Here is a 17,638-nt window from a genome sequence, read left to right as displayed (position 1 = left end):
GCAACTTGTTTGTATGGTTTTGAATGCAAGCGTAGCTCAATCCCCTGGTAGTTTGTAGTGTCAGCTATTTTTGTGGAGGAATGTTCTTTGTTGTTTGTTAGAGCTGGAGGATCAGGGCTTAGTTTCAAGATCTGTTGAGCACAGGCACATCAGTTCTCATCCTTCTGGTTTTTTTCCTTAAAGACAAAGTGAAATCTTTCCGGGCAGCTCTACAAGAAGAGGAGCAGGCCAGTAAACAGATCAACCCGAAAAGACCGCGTGCCCTTTGAAAAGGGCCTCTGCTGCTAAAGGAACCTGTACTGCTGTAGCACACATTTGTTACAAAACCTAGTGACCGAGAGAACTCAACTACTTGAAAGCGTAAAAATGTTAGCAATGTTTGTGGAAATCTCCTGTTTCTTATTCACCTGAATGACATTTTCAGTTTTATGTGAAATGCTCCTGATGTCTACAAAATGCTTCTAGACCAGACAGCACAACCTGCAGGGTTCAGATCTGTGAAGCACTTTGTTTAAATATTTCATTTATTCAAATAGTGAAATGTTTGGAAATACTTGCCATATTTTTAATAAAGTAAAACTGTGGCCATTAAAAAGTCACAGCACTTCCTTCTGACCATGTTCAATTTTATGACAAAGACCAGCTGTGCAGTTTAAAATTGTGGCGTGCATGCACACCTCACTAGTGGTTTAATGTAACTTCTCTTCCACAAACAGCTGTGCTTAACTCTTCCCATTCTGTGCCTTGATGAAGGCTACTTAACCCTAAATATCCTCTTTCTGAAGCACAGCCTTAAAAAATACATTCCTTATTTGTCAATATAAATTACTTTAGTGTGTGTGTGTTTCAAGAAGACTTATTTTTTGGTGGATAGTTTCATTTCACAGGATGTGCCATATCATTTTAAGAGGAACTGCAGGCTGTTAAGAGTAGACGAACAGCTGGACATTCCATTTTTAGTGTGAAAATCTGGAATCTTTGTTTTATTTGAATACCATTAAGAATGGTTATATAATTTTAACATTTTATCTGTAACAATTAAAAAAAACCAAAAAAACCAACAAATCAACAAAAACCCACAAAAATATAAATTAGTTGATGTATATTAAAGGGTAATGTTTTAAGTACTGAGGAGAGTTGTATCTTAGGATAATGCAGATAATATGATATGTGGTATGGTGTGATAATGCTATGTATGGATAAGTTAACTATCAAACTTTGGGGATAAATACATCCATACTGGCCTTTCACATACTGTTTTAAAAACTTGGATTTTGATGCATGACAAAGTTACATGTACATTAACCGTAGTTTGCAGGTAGCTTGAGTAGTTCTGTTGCTTTAAGAAGTAGCTAATACCTATTTTTCCCTTTGTACAGTGCCAGCAGCTGAAAAGTGGGGTGAAATTGCATCATTTGACGATTTTGCACAATACCTCTACCTAGCGCTAATAGAAATCCCACAAATACCTGAATTCTCACAAATGGCGCCATGTGTATCAGCACTTTTTAGGTGGTGGCACTCAAGTTATTTTTGCAAGTCAGTATGCAAAAAAGATTGACCTTCCATGTAAGAACTGTAGATCTCTCTAGGAGTTCTCCCCCTTTCCAGGAGTTTGTATCAGCAGACTTTCCCTTGGGGATATTTAAAAACTACTTTTGGAATACAAGCCTGTTTGTTTGTGCCAGGTCTGGAGGGGGGGAATAAAGGGAAGGCAATGAAAAGAGACTTAAATGAGCCAGAACTTCTTGTAGTGTTTAATGTTTGTATCTCCCATAGAAAGGTAGGCTATGGGAAGCTCTTGTCGCATCATGGTTAAAAATAAAAAATCCTCTTGTGTGTAAACATGAAAACTGAAACAATGTAGATTTTACATAATGTGTTTAATAAATTAAGCTATTAAATGAATTACATCTGAGAATTTCTGTTATGCTTTGGGAAGGGTTTCAATTTGTAAGTAGATCAGTTACATTTTTGAAAAGGCCTCTGATTTCAAAATAAAGCCAACTCTTTTATACAAGTTTGTTATATGGAAGGAAGTTCCCCAGACCATTGTCCTGACTTTAATTTTGCAGCAGAGCTTACAAAAACATCACACCTCTTTCTGAACATTTTTTTAAGATCATCACCCATCACAGCTAAAAGAAAAAAAACTAATGGAACAGAAGGCAATAGGTTCTGTTGGCAGGTGATAGTACAGGCTATCATATAGTATCAGAGGTTCTCTCTCAAGCTGCTCTAGACAATTCTCACTTGCTCAGAAACTTCTGAAGACTGAGACATCCCACAGGAGTAACAGTAGCTTCCATATATCTGTCCATGCAAGCCTAGCACCACAGCCAGGCTATGGCTTACTGTGGGTCCCACAAGGACAAAAAGGACAGTCAGTTTTCAGCACGTTTTTACAAAGCCCTGTAAATTACATGTGTCCTGTCAAGTAGCACACGCTAGCTGCAACTGTCTACTCTCAGTCTTTGTGCCAGAGCCTGCTATAAGTCAGATCTACACCTGATACTGAAGCAGTTAGAATAAAGAAAAATTGATAAGGCTGGTATTCTTTGGGGCTGTCTACCTAACTCATCATTTGGCTCACTTCACTGCATGAAGTGAAGCAGCACTAGAATTACTGAATAATTAAACTGTGAAATAAATGTGCAATTCAGTTTTTTAAGTTGATGCTTCAGGATGCCTGTTTCTATACATGCTTCTGAATCAATTACTTTTAAAAGCCATTGGGATGTCAATGGCTCTGCTAGCTGGACTCAGGACATCTTTTCCAACCTTAATAATGTAATGATGTGTATAAATATAAGCTTTTCTTAGAGGAGGTTTTGCTAATTTGCATGCATTGCTCTAAATCTCACTGAAAGCTATGATCTGTGCTAAAACTTTTTCCTGCATTAACAGTGAAGGAGTTACCTTAAAAAATAGTTACATGAATTTAGTTAACAAAAAAACCCATCCTGCTGTCTGTCTTTGAGCCCTGGCCCACTGGTAGTTTTTTTTCCAGTTCCTACAGTGGAGGAGAGGGTAAAGGCAATAATGTAAAGGATATCAAGCCCACAAGGTAAATTCTTTTGTTTTCTGAGAAACACTCTCTGGGGTTCTCTAAGAGAAGCAGATTTTTAACATGCTTGTTAGTTACCAGACGGATGAGAGAGACAGGCATCTCAAATCAGAAGGAAGTGTTTAAATACACTTAATAACAAACACACAAATGAATGATACCAAAAAAGGAATTGCTACAACTTTTTTTTTGTTGTCCAGACCCATTATGGGTTGTACTGTTGAGTACTGTACATGAATATACTGAGGTGAAGTCCATCACTGGAGAACAGATTTCAATTATCATCAGTCCATGTTTTTGGATATATATATATATAGGAAAACACAGTCATGAGGCAGTCCAGCACCTCGCTTCAGCTCTGAAAGAATTTGCTGCTTTTAAAAGACAGAGCAGCAGCTCCTTGCCTATTGTCTGCGATAAAATCACATCTAACATTCTGAGTCCAAGCATACCCGCTATATTCTGTTCATTGCTTTTATGAGGAGCTTGTACCATTGCACTCACACTGGCTTGGGTAAAACTTTGGTGAAAAAATACAGCATCTTTCATTCTTCTAGGAGTATCTATGAAAAATGAATGCCTTCTGAATTGAAGCCATGTAGCAACCTGAAAGATTGAAATATGTGTATTATAACTCTAGCAATTTAAACTTCAGCTTGAGGCATTTTTAAGATGTGGATAGAAAATAGCATGAAAGCAGCCATCAATGATCAACTGCAAAAAAAAGAATTTTAACAAATCTGAAACTAGAAGTTATTAGCAAATTTGCCATTTTAGAGATGCAGGTTTATTCTCAAGGAAGTTACTTATGTCGGATCCTACCAAGATCACTTAGTTTTTTCAGAGATCATTACCTGTCTTAGCTCTCCAAATGAGAAGCAGATAGGAACTTTTGTCTTGAATTACAACAGGATTCACAATGCCACCCGAGGTAAGAGTGGAATACAGCAGTTAATCATTCATATTTAAGATTATGCTATAGACTACGGCCTAATCATCAAGGCAGAGAAAGGCCATGTGGGGCTCTAGAAAAATTTTAATAACCAGTTTATGCTATGGCCATTCTTAAAGGAGACACAGAAGGGTCTAGTACCAGAAACACCTGAAACAGGGATCCTTACCTAGTTGCTCTCAATATTATAAACAGCATTTGAAATATATAAGTAGGCCTTAAGTGTTTGCTCATGTTCAGGTCTGGAAGCAAGGAGTGTCTGGTACTATGAGGGAAACCCTACTATTCCTGTGCAACCCAATACTAATCTGTGCTACACAGCTACAGATGCAGATAGAATTTCAAGAAGCTTAAAAGGAAGGCATAAAGAGAAAAAAAAAATACCGAATGAAATCATCTATATCCATTGAACGGGCTCGTTTTTCAGAGTAACCTGTATCTTTTAGGACTGTCTGTATTTTCTCTGCAATTTTGAAGTTCTCAGGAATTTCCTGTCAATGAAAAATGGGATAGAAATGATTTTCTACTCAAAACACAGGAAAAGGTTCATTTAAGTAATTATTTCCTGTTCTTAGAACAGTTCTTGTTTCAAGTGAAAAAATGTAAGTTACATTTTTTCTATTATGGATTATTGTATTATTCTGTTGAATCTGAATTTTTGTATCTCAGTTCATTCATTATATATGAATCACAACAGTATTGAAAAGCAGACAAGAAATGTTTTATTAAACTAGTAAAAGACCTTGAGACATACATATATGGACAATATACTTAATTTTAAGCTTTTTTACTACAATTTAATTACCCTTTTAGATTTTTCTCTACAAAAGAGGCAAGTTCTTCCAACCTTTAAACTCTTTTGGAAAAACTTTGATGCATTAAGCTTTTCAATGTTAATTTTTTACTCTTATAAAAGTCAGTATGTAGGCCACAGAACACAGAAGTAGAAGAGATTAGGAAGGAACTTACTGTATTATGTAAGGAACAATGAACTCGGTAATTATGATCCAGCAACTGCTCTACAGCACTTGATCTGAAAGAAATACATGTTTAGCATGAAAACTGAACTGTGACTATTATTCACTCAATTGGTTGTGTTCACTCACAATTCACTCTACTATAAAAAAATGTAACGATTATGCAGAATTGTTCTTTATAAAAAGCTGCCTAGTTTTCTTCTAAAAGAAAAAGCTTGTGACATCAGTATAAATCTTCAACCATGGTTTATTACTGACTATGTAACAATGCTATGCATTTGCACAAAAGAAATGGTTAACAGGTTCTCTGACAGAAGTTACTTACTTAAATGCTGCAGAGAGTGTCTTGTTTTTCCTAACAAAGGCTATCCTTACCAGACCATCCCACTCCTGAAAACGAAAATTTCAGAATTTTAGAAAGTAACATAAGCTATGACAAACAAAAACAGTCACTACCGAGAATTTCAGAACAATACTGAACACAAAGGAATATCCTTCATGGACATGTCCTTCTAAACAACAGAAAACCAGCTGTATCTTGGGACAAAGCAATACAAATGGAAGAGAAAATACTTTTCCCCCAAAACCCTTTGAACTGTACTTTTTCATGCCTAGGTGCTATTACGAGCAGAGAAGGCAGATACTTGAAGAAAATCTGGCTAACCTTGGGGAAGGCTGAAATGGTCTTGAAGTGTTTTACAAATTAAGAATACTCTTCTGTAACATTTGTCTTCTGAGATTACACACACTTGTCTGAAGACAAATCTCATATAGTCCTTTGATCAAAACCTGCAAAATTATCAGCCAGAAACATCTCGGGGAGACGTAAACCATGATAAAAGGGACATTATTACTAACAGTTCTCCAACTGACCTTGGTCTTATGAGAGATACTGTACACAAAGCTGCCCCCATGATGGTGGCATGTTCTGTTAATGTAACACAAGCCTGATCAACAGAGAAATCAGCATTTTGGAAACTCCAATGAGTAGCTGGTAGTTTGTACTAGAATCAGCACATGGAATTGAATAGTCAGTGGGAAGAAGTAGGAAATTATCACTAATATGTTACATTGAGTATACACTGCTCACCTGGAAGTTGATAGGTGGTGGTGGGTTCTTTGGCTCTATTCTGACAACACTGGATTCGACTTTGGGAGGAGGCTTGAAGTTGTTCTTTCCAACCTGTTAGATAAGAGCAGTCAAGCAGCTGTGTGAATAAGCAACAAACTCCTCACATCCCTTGCAACACTCTTCTCTTACGTTTGATAGCTGAGTTACCCAAAGGCAGAGTGACGTACCTTCATCAGATGGTCCACTCGAGCCAGTAGCTGAGTGTTAATAGAGAGTCTGCAGTACAGTTTGCTTCCTGGTTTGGCAACCAAACGAAGTGCAAACTCCCTTTGAAACATAAGGATTGCACACCTGAGAATAACAGAAATGAAAAAATCAATTCCAAGTATTCAATTTTTATGTCAGAAGCCAACTAACACACTTGGAAAACACACAATTTGCCTCAGCACTTAGAAGAGTAAACGTTCATAATAAACAACTCTGCCTTGATTGGTGTGTTGAAAAAAAACCAAAACCCATCACAGAACTTGGTGAAGCCATCCAAGTCTCCTTAAAGCTATTACATAATTTGATTATTTATACTGCTAAATGGATCAGGATCAAAGAGACAATCTAGTGTCACAGTTGCCTGACTGTAATGAATCATTTAGAGTAACTCTCTGCTGAGTCCTTCAAATCCAAGCTTTCCAAAATTGACCGATAATGTTACCAATGTTCCTTTGAGAGACATCATTGATGACTGACACACAGACAGAGCAGTTACACTTTTAGATCAGACAACAAGAAAGTGACTTGGCATTGATTCTACCCTTTCCAGCCTAACTTAGACAGGAAGGTATTTGAAATGCTATCATGCCCTGCTTATCCCTGGAATAGTTATAATACTAAGGAGATGTAACTCCTGTTTTTATCTGCTGGGCACTCACTGTTCCCAAGTTTAAATTTTCTCCTCATGCTCAATACATCAACATAAACTTAATTTCCAGGCACTGTCAGACTATGTATCACAGAAAAATTTTAGTGCAACTCTGATCCATCAAACTTGTATCTTAGGAACTAAAATCATAATGGATTTGAAAATACTTTTTAAAATATTTTTCTTCCTACCAAGTAATACAGAGCTCTATTCTTCCACATACCTGAAAAAAGGTCTATGAAGCAATAACTTGAAAACAAAAGGTGAAGAAATCTGAGAAAAAAGAATTAATAATGTTAGTATAATTCCTGGGAAATCAGCATTTAAAAATAATTTTTTTAATGTTTTTGTATGCTATGTTGTTTGTCCCATACCTGGTAAGGCAAGTTAGCCACACATGCATCAAAGAATGGTAAATCTGTTTTCAAGACATCTCCAACCTTGATTTCAAGTTTGTTTGCTAGACACCTGGGGGAAAAGATACATTGTGGTTATCCTCAGAAAAGCAGTGTTGCCAAAATTTGTACCAAAGTAGCTCCGCTACTTTAAGTGCTCCCTGTTTCCATAATCGATACTTACGTGCCCTGGACTCTCTTCTGAAGCTCACCAACAAGTCTAGGGTCAATTTCACATGCAATAACCTGAAAAAAAAAAGTATATATTTGCAACTCCACGTATCTCCTAACTGGAATTTATTCATAAAAACCCCAAACCTGTATCTGTTGCTGTGGGTTTAAAGAATCCTTTCAAAGTCCCTATTAGGCTACGCACCTTCTACCCTCTCCAAATACAAGCAAGCTTTACCACATAAATGGACAACAGCAAGGGATAAAACCACACAAAATTTATGTGATCAGCTAAAAACCCATTGGAATTATTCATATGTTAAGAAAAATATCAATGGAGTAATTCTACTTATGTTCATCACGCCTATGAAGACTCTTCTGTTTGTTGTAGTCTAAGCCACGGCACAGTCAGAGCTTCGGAAGTGAGAGAATTTGCACTTACTTTTTTGACTTTCTCCAGCATCTTTACTGTCAGGTTTCCAGTTCCCGGGCCCACCTCCAGAATGACATCCGTGCGGCGCAGGGCAGCCTAAGGACAAACAGCATTACGGGTGCTTCCACAGCACCAATTTCGTTCAATCATTTGACTTTAGAATGAAAGTAAGCGCCTTTGACACAGTAAAAAGTTGGAACTGAGTATTCAAGGGAGCACGAGAGTCGTTTAGGAAGGAAGGAGTGGGAAACGGGGAGACCAGGAATGTCCTGGCGCTGGCTGGCCACGCGTGAGCAACCAGCGAGCACGCACGTAAAGGACAGACGAGGGCCAAGGCCACCGCACGCTCCGACAGGCGGCACCCGGCGCGGCGCCTGTCCCGGCCGTCCCGCCAGCCCCGGCTCCCGGGCCCGCCGCGCCCACCTTGTCGATGATGCTGTTCACCACGAGCGGGTTTTTCAGGATGTGCTGCCCGGCCCCGGTGTTGAACAGGATGCCTGGGGAAGAGACTGCTGTGTTACCGCGGGCAGCCGCGGTCCGCCGGCACCCCGCCAGCTCCGGCTCGGGTGCGAGCGCCGGCCCGGCCTCGGCTCCCGGGATCCTGCCCGCCGCCCGCCCGCTCCGCTCCACACTCACCGCCGGCGCGGCCCTCCCGGCGCTCCGGCCGCTTCCCGGCCCTCGCCTTGGGCATGGCGGCAGCTCCGCTCGGCTCCCTTCAGGCCCGGTCGGTCCGGTCCGGCTCGGCTCGCTCCGGCCCCGCTCCCCACGCGCCGCGCGGCACCGCAGCTGGCGAGCGGCTCCGCGTGCGGCCGGCGGGCGGGGCAGCGCCCCCTGGCGGGCTGGCGGACCGCGGGCGCTCGATCCTCCCGGGAACGGCCGGCCCGTCCCACCCTTCGGGGAATGGGAGCAGCCGTGAGCCCCAAGTGACCGTGGGCTACAGGGGCGGCGGGTGTCAGCGCGTCCACAGAAGCTTTCCAAGGTTTATTAGTAAATGGCACACAGCCTAAAAATGAGTGTGTTTAGTGCCCCGCAGTGGGTTTTTGATAAATGGGCAGGGTGAAAAGGAAAAGAGAAAATGCGAGATGAATGAGAAGGGGAGAGGGAGAGAAAAAAAGGGCTAGAGGAAGAAAAAAATAGAATAAAGGAAAGAAGTGAGGAAGGAAGGAAAGAAAGAAAGAAGGAAGGAAAGGAAGGAAAGGAAGGAAAGGAAGGAAGGAAGGAAGGATTTTGCACGGCGATCCTCATAAGTTTCTGTCGAGAAGAAAACGCGGCTCTTTAATCCCCTGACTCCGCACAAAGCGCCCGCCCGCTCGTGGCCTGGAGTCACAGTACAGGGGCAGTCATTCCCAGCCGCTGCCACGCCAATAAAGTACACTCATTTTTTTAATCCTTTCTGTATTTTTTGCTTGACTTTGCCATATATTTAGCGCTATGTTCTGACGCGAGCACCACGCGCGTCCCCCGCGATGCCCCGCCGCGGGAACGTCTCAGGGAAGCGCGGCACACTGCCCCGCGCGCCACATCGCCCTGCGCGCGGGCAGCCGCCGCCTGACGTCAGCGGGCTGCGCGCTCCGAGAGCCCCGCCCCTGCCGCCCCAAGCCACGCCCCCACCGCCCCAGGCCCCGCCTCAGCGCTTTTGTCGGCGGAGCGGCGCGGGTAGCGCTCTGGCGTCGCGGGGACGTGACGCCAGAGCCGCGCGTCGGGGAGGCGGTGGTGGCGGCGCGGCGCTCGCTGGTCCCGGTTCGTGCGGGGACGGGACGGGAGGGGACGGGAGGGGACGGGCGGCGCCGGCGGCTCCAGCGGGGCAGGAGGGGCACGGAGCCCGGGGCTGCGCCGCTGCGGGCGGCGCCGCTCCTACGCACTTGCTTCGGCTGCTGCTCTGCCGGCTGTGCCCCCGTTTGCGCTGCCCGAGCCGGCGCGGCTCCGGCGTGGAGTGCCCGCCACGGTACCGGCTCCGGGGCACCGCCCCCGGGGTTAGGGCAGCCAGGCCTCCTTTACCTATTATTGCTGGCCGCGACAAAGGGCCTGGTCGAAGCAGGAAGTAAATAACTGGTGCCTAATTCCTGGCAGGCAACAGTTTCCCGCTTTCTCCTTGGAACAGTTTTGAGTCAGGCTGGAATTAATGGAAGGCTTGGGAGGAAGATGAGGCGTTAACCCGAGAGAACTTGTTTTGGGCGGGAAGAGGCGCGTACTTGCCTTTATTCCAGGTGGTTGCTTTCTTCCTGCAGGCTGAAGAACAGCAATTTTTCTGCCGAGCAGTCTTCCCTTAATCAGAGGCAGGCAGCACTGGTGAGTTATTTCTCCAGTTTGTTACCGTGGAAGACAGCACTATGTATAACGTACAAGAAAAAGGCCCTAAATGCAATGTTGTTGCTGCTTCCCACTTACACTTCCATGTGCCTTGTTTCCCATGTCTCCTACATGAAGTCATATCTGTAACACATTTGGTCTGGCTTTTAAATCAGCTCACACAGCACATCAGCAAAATGCTGCTGAGTTCAAATTTATATGTACATAAGATATATCCAAGTTTTTGCTAAAAGTGTATTCCTTATGGAGTTTGGTTTCTTCAGAGCTCATGGCAACACCAAATTTGTTACTGCTCTCTGTTTTTCTTCTCATTCTTTCACTGTACTGTTCTCATCAGGGACATTTATGATCATGTGTATAAATGATAAAGGTGTTTGTCACCCATGCTTTACATATAACATTTTGAAACTGTATCATCAAGAGTGGGATTTAACTGTAGTTAAAATCAAAGTGTTTAAACCTGTTTCAGAACACTAGGACTGAATGAAACATGCGTATCCATCTCAGCTGTGTGGCACTATTTTGTTTTAAGTGGTCTGTCCGGTCTTTTTAAAAATCCATTAAGTTAGGTAAATTAGGAAGAAGTTAAAGGAATGAGATTGACCTTGTAGTATTGGTCATCCTAGAAAGTTACTATTAAATGTTAAAAATATTCTCACCTTGTCTCTGTATCCATTTGTCTTTTCCTGTGTCATCAATCACTGTGACAGAGTAATTTTTGAGTTAATCCTTGGAATTGTCTCACTTATTTCTTTGCTCCCTGTTCTTTCTTTTGGGAATTTTTGGTGACTTTGGTGGTTACTGTTTAATATCAAAGTTCATTCTTCTCCTCAGAATTTTTAATATAATCTGATTGGCTTTCCTTAACATTGTTGTCAGCCTTGCTTGTTGCTGTCCTTTAATACTGTGGTCCTTGCTGTTCTTAGTTCTTGTATCCTTCGTGTCTTCTGCATGCTTTTTTCCAACCTAAGTTTTAGTTTCAATGTTAAATTTTTGTAAAAATGAAATTTTGGAAATTCTACTTCTGTGTTTCTGTTACTAGCAGTATGGGAAAAAAAAACACCTCTAACTCTCTTTGCTGCTCAGACATTTTGTCTTCTTTATCATGGCTTAAAAATTGAGCAAACTTTACATAGCTTGGTTCAGTTACATAAAGAAAAATTAATATGTGGGTTCTGAAAAATTTTAGTAATGCTTAATATTAGTAATTGTGTTGGTTTTGGTGATTGCTGTAGTTATTACTGAGTTTAAGTAGTATCTTCAATAACCGGGATAGTTTCAGTTCTTTTGGGTGCATTCCTCAGTAGGAGTATGAGCATGTGGCATGATTGATGCAGATACTGCAATGTTAGAAAAGAGATTCATGGAGGAGTTTGTGGAAGGCTGGAGAAAAATCAGTGTAACTACCAACTTTTCCTGAAGGTCACAGTATCCTTGGTAATGTATCTTATCTCTATGACTGAATGCCAGTGTTTGTGTTACTTATTTCAGGAGTTCTTGTGGCTTTTCAACATGGAAACTTTGTTTTTCCTGTTTCCCTTGAAACAAACGTGCTGTAAACGACAGTCCCAATTTTCTACTTGAGCCTTCTGAGCTGCAGGGTGTAGCTTTATAGTTGTTTGTTAACCGACAACAGTATAATCTGCTGATAGGAAGCAGCAAGTTGTCTTTGTAAGCACTCTTCAGGGAATTAGTTTTAGGTGTCTGCAAAGTCTTCCTTAGGTTCCATTGTCATAAACAACATTAAACTTTACCTCCTCACAGATAATTTGCTTTAGACCACAGACTGTCCTAGTAGCTCTGACCTCTCTCCAGTTTGCTCCTTCTTGAACTGAAGAGAGGGAGAACTGTGAGAACCAAGCTGGAAATGGGGTCCTAGGAGCCATCTCAGACACTGGGTAAAGAAGGATCACAACATCATCAGAGCCACTGGTGCTCTTGAAGTAGCCCAGAATGTATTTGCACTATGATCAGAGAGAGCACACTGTATTTTGTGTAATGTGTTTATGGCTTTGTCGTCTTCTGATTTCATAAAATCTTAATTTTTTCTTGTACCTTCTTACAGCTGGAAGGAATTAATTGAATTCTTAACAAAAGAAAACAAAAATACACAGAATTAATTATCTGGATATGAGTGAGTTGTTACACTGCATTCTCTCAGAAAAAGTGAAGTAGGGAGGTGTTTAGTGATGAAATCCTTTGTTTTGTACCCCTTCAGATGTTTAGTAGTTGCCAATTTCTTTTGGCACATGTGATTTTAAAATTAGGATGCTTTTTAGTGTGAAGGGAAAATAGTACATACTTATTTGTTAGTATCAGAAACATTGGCTGTTAAGGAAAAACATTACACTGGCATGGCTAATATAAAACTAGAACATTTAAGACATTGAATACTTTCTAGTAACAAGGAATTCTTTTCCTTCCTGCAAAATGTTTGTGTGCAATTTTGTTGTTATAGCAATGGGTGTGGACCACAGAAAAGCAGGAGAAGGCAGTGAACATTCCTGATACTGCTCAGTGTTTATGGTGAAGACACAGATTGATGTTAGTAAATAAAAAGGGGAAATGACACCCTTACTCAGTAATCAAACCTGGAAATTCTGGCTATTGTGACACAGATGCAGACCTTCAGACCATTCCTACTAAAAATTGCTTGTTGTGTTGCTTATAAGGCAAAAATTTATATAGGTGCCTCATGTCTCAGAAAGTACCCAAAAGACAATAGCTATTTAATACTCACCTTCTGAGTTTCATCTCTAGGACAGTCTTGTAGATATAGTTCAGTAGTGAGTAAAGCTGTAGAAGTCCCATGAGCTGTGGGGAAAATCCTTGTCCCTGTGATTTAACCAGTCTCTGGGGTAACCTATGTCCCTTTTGCCTTTCCCATGCAACAGGCGAAGTCGGATATTTAAATAGTGAGGATTGTCTCTATCTCGTCAATTAAAAAAGAAAAAAAAAGAGGGCAGTGTGAGGGTATCACAACAATCTAAGATTGGAGAGATCTGGGTTTAAACTCCCAAGGTGCAGCTGTGTCTGTCTACAGGAATCACTTTCACAAGAGCATCTGTACATGGCAGTAATTAAAACAGTATTTTGAGCAGATCCCACTAAGATAGGAGCTGGTGCCCTCCCTGAGTCAATTGTCTTTACAGGGAGCATGCAGGGAATAAGCTCCCTGTAGAAGTCCTGTCAGTGAGAAGGGAAGGTAGGGACTTTGTCAGAGTTGAAGTTACATGCTAGGACTTGAACCTGAATGGCTTGACGTTGTTTGAAGTCATGTAGTCGTCCTCGCTCCTGTAATGTCCTCTAATGTTTGTGGAACAGTGTGCTTAGATGGCTTGACCTTTTGGCTTGTTTGGGTTTTTTTGTTGTGTGTGCCCCTGGGATCCCACCCCTGCCTTTTGCCTTTTGGTGGGCAGTTATGGCTCAGTCACAGTTTGTAAGCTTATTCTAAGTTCACATCATATTTTGCCAAGAGCGTGAAATAAAAGCTGCTTGCTGTTCTGTCTGCTTTTTTATACCTAGCACATTTACCTGTCAACAGTGTGGTGTGAAAATTATTAGAAAACTTGATCCAAAGGAAAACCTGCATTTTTCCTGTTCCTTCCATCTTTGGGTATTTAAGTGGTATGATAGTATATAACCCTCCTCTTCTGGGAGAAGCAGAGGGTTATACTATTTATTTTAGCCACTGTAGCTCTTTGTTTTAGCTTAACTAATTTGTAGCTAGCTTAAACTGCAAATTCGAGTTTTGTACAGTAAGGATTGATTCAAAATATTTTGTTGAAATTTTAAAATTTCTTTTTATTCTCTTTTTTTTTTAAATTCAAAATTAATACAAGTTAAATAGTGACTTACTAGAAGAAAACAAACTGTTCAGAGGAATTTTTAAAAAGCAGTAGCAATAGACAGCTTTTTTGCATGTCTGCCATTTGTGTTTGCTACATGTTTATTGCATGTTTTTTCCAGTTAATTTTTTGCTATCCAAATCATACCACTTCACTAAATATTTTGCAGTATTTATAAACATTATTTGTAGTTGACCCATGTCCAGGGAGATTATTTTCTGATTCAGTTTTGCTATTTGGCTTGTGATGGCCTCATCCAATGATCTTTACATGGGATCAAAAAGTGACTGTGCAAATTCATTGGAGACTAAATCTTGAGGGCTGTTAAATTCCCTGCCTCTTAATAGAAAATTCTTGAACCAGAGTTTTCTGGGTGGCAAGCCGGCATTATGTAAAATGTTCTGACCTGAGTATCTGCAGTGGTTTTGACAGAGCAAGAGCATTGGATTAAATAAATTTTTGTTCTGACCCACTAAGCTGTTTGATTTTTCTTGAGTTTTTTTTTTTTGAGCAGTAGCTGAAAACCATAGCTGCTCCAGTTTTTACATGGAAGTACAAACCTTTTCAAGAATGAGAAACATTATTAAAAAAGAAGCAAATATTTCACTTTGATTTTTGTTGCTGTCCTTTGTTGTTATCTTTAGAACTGTCAGCTAATTGTTTTGAAATAAGAAACTGGAAAAAAGTCACCTGTTTTTTTTGCTTGCATTTTAGTAACTTAAGTATGTCTTCTAATGAGAAGTGTTCTAGGTGGAGTATATAAATTTCCAGTGGAAGCCAAAGCCTTTAGGTTTTTCCTCCCTCTTCTTAGACATGTTATCCTAGAGGTGCCACCACTGTTGCTGGTGGGTCCAGTGGCAGATGTGTCTTGGGGCCATCTGGCACTGCTTCTGTCAGACATGCAGGAAGCTTCTTGCAGCTTGTCACAGAAGACACCCCTGTAGTAACCCCCCCTTCTGCTACCTTGTGCACAACTGGTTAAAGCAGAAAGATTGGAAGGTTCTTCACATGGAAAGTATAAAGCAGAGATGGAGTCAACTGAGTAATTATTGCTGTCAGGAGAGATGTGATTTTGTGTTTCATGGGTTTAAATGTAGACTTTTTTTAACCTTAGGACCTTCAAATTTTAGTCAACTTTTTTAGAGGATGGTTGGAGATTTGGAGAGGAAGAACTTTTTTTTTAGGGGTGTAGTACTTGTTTCCAGTATTGTGTCTAGTTTAGTTAAGGTGATTTTTCTAAAAAAAAAATCAAAATTTTTAAGCCTCTGTCAAAATAAATTTCATGTCTTCCACTTTCTTACTATTACTGTAGCAAATTTAATCTTGATCTTTTTCCTGAAGGTGGAAAAATAAACCTTTTTTTCCCATTAAACAAAAGCAAATCACAGAAGTGATTTCCAATCACGATATTGGAAACGACCTCCAAGACTGAGTCCAGCCTTTGACGGATCACTGCTTTGTCAGCTACACCACTGCACTAAGTGCCACATCCAGGCTTTACCTGACCACCTCCAGGGATCACAACTCCACAGCTTCTCTTGGCAGCCCATTCTGATGCTTAGCAATCCTTTCCATGAAGAAATTCCTCCTGATGCCCCACCTGAACCTCCTTCTCTCTCCTCTTTGAATAGAAACTGTTCTTTGTTGTTCATTTAGAAAACCTAAGTATATGAATATTCACTGTGTCTGTTATTAAAAGTTAACAGGCTTTAAACTGACTTTTTTTTATAAGCAGGAAACAGCCTTCATAGTTTCTTTCATATATGAGTCTTTTTCTTCTTGTAACATTGTTTCTGTGGTCATTATAAGTGTAATTTCTATCATCTGGAGAGCAGGGTTTTGTTTTGCTTTCACAGAGTACAAAAGTGCAAAACCATGTATATAAACTGGAAATTTGGCATTATGCATTCGTAGTTCAGCTGGTTAGCATTTGTATGTCACGGTGCAGGGAAACTCAGGACGCTCAATGTGAGAATCAGCAAGCTTCGTTTATTAATTAGACCACCAGACATTTATTTACAACAAGTAATAAGCTCATGCATGTTCTGTAAGCCAAGCAGTCTATTGTTTATACTACAATATCAGCTCTTCTTTATTCTTTAGAAGTCACATGTCTCTTTTCTCATGTCTCTTTCTCAATTACAGCATCTTGCTATCACAATACAGCTATGCTTCAAGGACACAGTGTTTTTGCAGCTGCAGGGACTAGATTAGCCATGGCCTTGTACTTTTCCAATTCCTGGTTAGCTATTTTTCCAACATTTGTATGATAAATAAGAAGGAAACCAAATACATTGAGGAAAATTCTGTATCATGAAGACTAATTGTGAGACTTAATGCTTTTTTTTTAATTAATATGAATTGTTTGGATGAATTTGAGTTATAGAATGTGGCTATATGAACGTGTAATTTTCTGTCTTGAAGAAAAAGTAATATGCAAAAATGTTAATAATCTGCATTTTTGCCTCTTTCAGACAACCCCATGGTTTGCTCTGCTTACAGCTGAGTAATTATCTCTAGTTGCAGTTTTGCTCTTAGCTGCTGTGCTTCACAAGAGAGGTAACTGTTTGCAATCAAAATATTTCCTGCAGTTCCTCAGATCTAGCAAATATGCTTGTAATGATTGATTTAATGCCTGCTCCTTCTGCTGAGAGATTTCTGAAAGCAAATAGTTCTATCCCTGTACCTCAACTGCCTGTGAGTGGGTGTCGTGCTATCTTTACACTGTGTAGTCTAATGAAAAATGAGTGTGGGGTGTTTGGATAATAAAAATGGAAAATACCTGTCTATGTTTGCTATCTTTTACTGATTAGGTGTTTTTTTTCTCCTTTTTAAATGTTTTCAGATTCTCATGGATCTCAACAGTGCTAGCACTGTTGTTTTGCAAGTCTTGACGCAAGCTACTAGCCAAGATACTGCAGTGTTGAAGCCAGCTGAGGAGCAACTGAAGCAGTGGGAGACACAGCCAGGTTTTTATTCAGTCTTGTTGGTAAGATACAGTGGAAAAGTGCTCTTAAGTAAACTCTGAATAATTTTGAGTACTGGTCTCTAGAACATGGTTGAGCCATGACCTCTGCCTGAGGGAAGCCCTGAGTTGTCATGGTCCAGGAAGTAGAATCCTTATGCTGAAGGATAGGGTAGGTAGGATGTGTCAATGCTAGGCATTGTCATTACTGTATCTCAAAGTAAGCTCTTTCCCTGGGTATTCAGAAGGTGGAAATCCAGCCTCTAGCAGTATGAGTGGGCAGTAGTGCTAAATCTTTTATTTACCTGTTGTGAATTGTGGATGGTGAATTGTGAAAAGGCCAAGAGGGCCCTTCTCAAAGGAATTGCCTTTACTGCCTCAAGAGGCGGGGGACCTTTTATATATCAAGGCAATGAGGACCTTTTCTTTTTTGGGGAGATGATGCTTTATGATCATTTTAATAGGCATTTCCTCCCTGCTTTCCATTGAATTGTGTGATACCTCTCTGGGGTTACTTTCCTTTTTGTTAGTG

General features: G+C 40.6%; 3 protein-coding genes across 5 annotated transcripts in view; 2 read left to right on the top strand and 1 right to left on the bottom strand.

Moving 5' to 3' along the window:
• The window catches only part of KIF2A (kinesin family member 2A), a 57,703-nt gene extending 55,795 nt beyond the window's left edge, over positions 1-1,908 (top strand). For all 3 annotated transcript variants that reach the window (XM_059491778.1, XM_059491777.1, XM_059491776.1), the window contains one exon: positions 184-1,908. In XM_059491778.1, coding sequence (XP_059347761.1) covers positions 184-269 — 86 coding nt within the window. In that variant the 3' untranslated portion in view covers positions 270-1,908. The remainder of the gene's footprint in view (positions 1-183) is intronic.
• On the bottom strand, positions 1,865-8,786 carry DIMT1 (DIM1 rRNA methyltransferase and ribosome maturation factor). The gene is made up of 12 exons (XM_059491780.1): positions 8,620-8,786; positions 8,407-8,480; positions 7,993-8,079; positions 7,564-7,625; positions 7,359-7,452; positions 7,208-7,257; positions 6,296-6,419; positions 6,087-6,179; positions 5,322-5,386; positions 4,989-5,052; positions 4,404-4,510; positions 1,865-3,673 (listed from the first exon to the last, which is right to left on the bottom strand). The coding sequence occupies exons 1-12, from the start codon at positions 8,672-8,674 to the stop codon at positions 3,631-3,633; spliced, it is 918 nt and encodes a 305-aa protein (XP_059347763.1). The 5' UTR covers positions 8,675-8,786; the 3' UTR covers positions 1,865-3,630.
• A 7,828-nt stretch (positions 8,787-16,614) lies between these two features.
• Positions 16,615-17,638, top strand: part of IPO11 (importin 11) — a 77,823-nt gene continuing 76,799 nt past the window's right edge. The window contains exons 1-2 of the mRNA XM_059492746.1: positions 16,615-16,700; positions 16,987-17,130. Coding sequence (XP_059348729.1) covers positions 16,993-17,130 — 138 coding nt within the window. The 5' untranslated portion in view covers positions 16,615-16,700; positions 16,987-16,992. The remainder of the gene's footprint in view (positions 16,701-16,986; positions 17,131-17,638) is intronic.

Source organism: Ammospiza nelsoni, chromosome Z (assembly GCF_027579445.1).
Source record: "Ammospiza nelsoni isolate bAmmNel1 chromosome Z, bAmmNel1.pri, whole genome shotgun sequence".
Taxonomy (NCBI): Eukaryota; Metazoa; Chordata; class Aves; order Passeriformes; family Passerellidae; genus Ammospiza; species Ammospiza nelsoni.
Note: the sequence above shows the minus strand (reverse complement) of the source record. Positions and strands in the feature narration are given on the sequence as shown.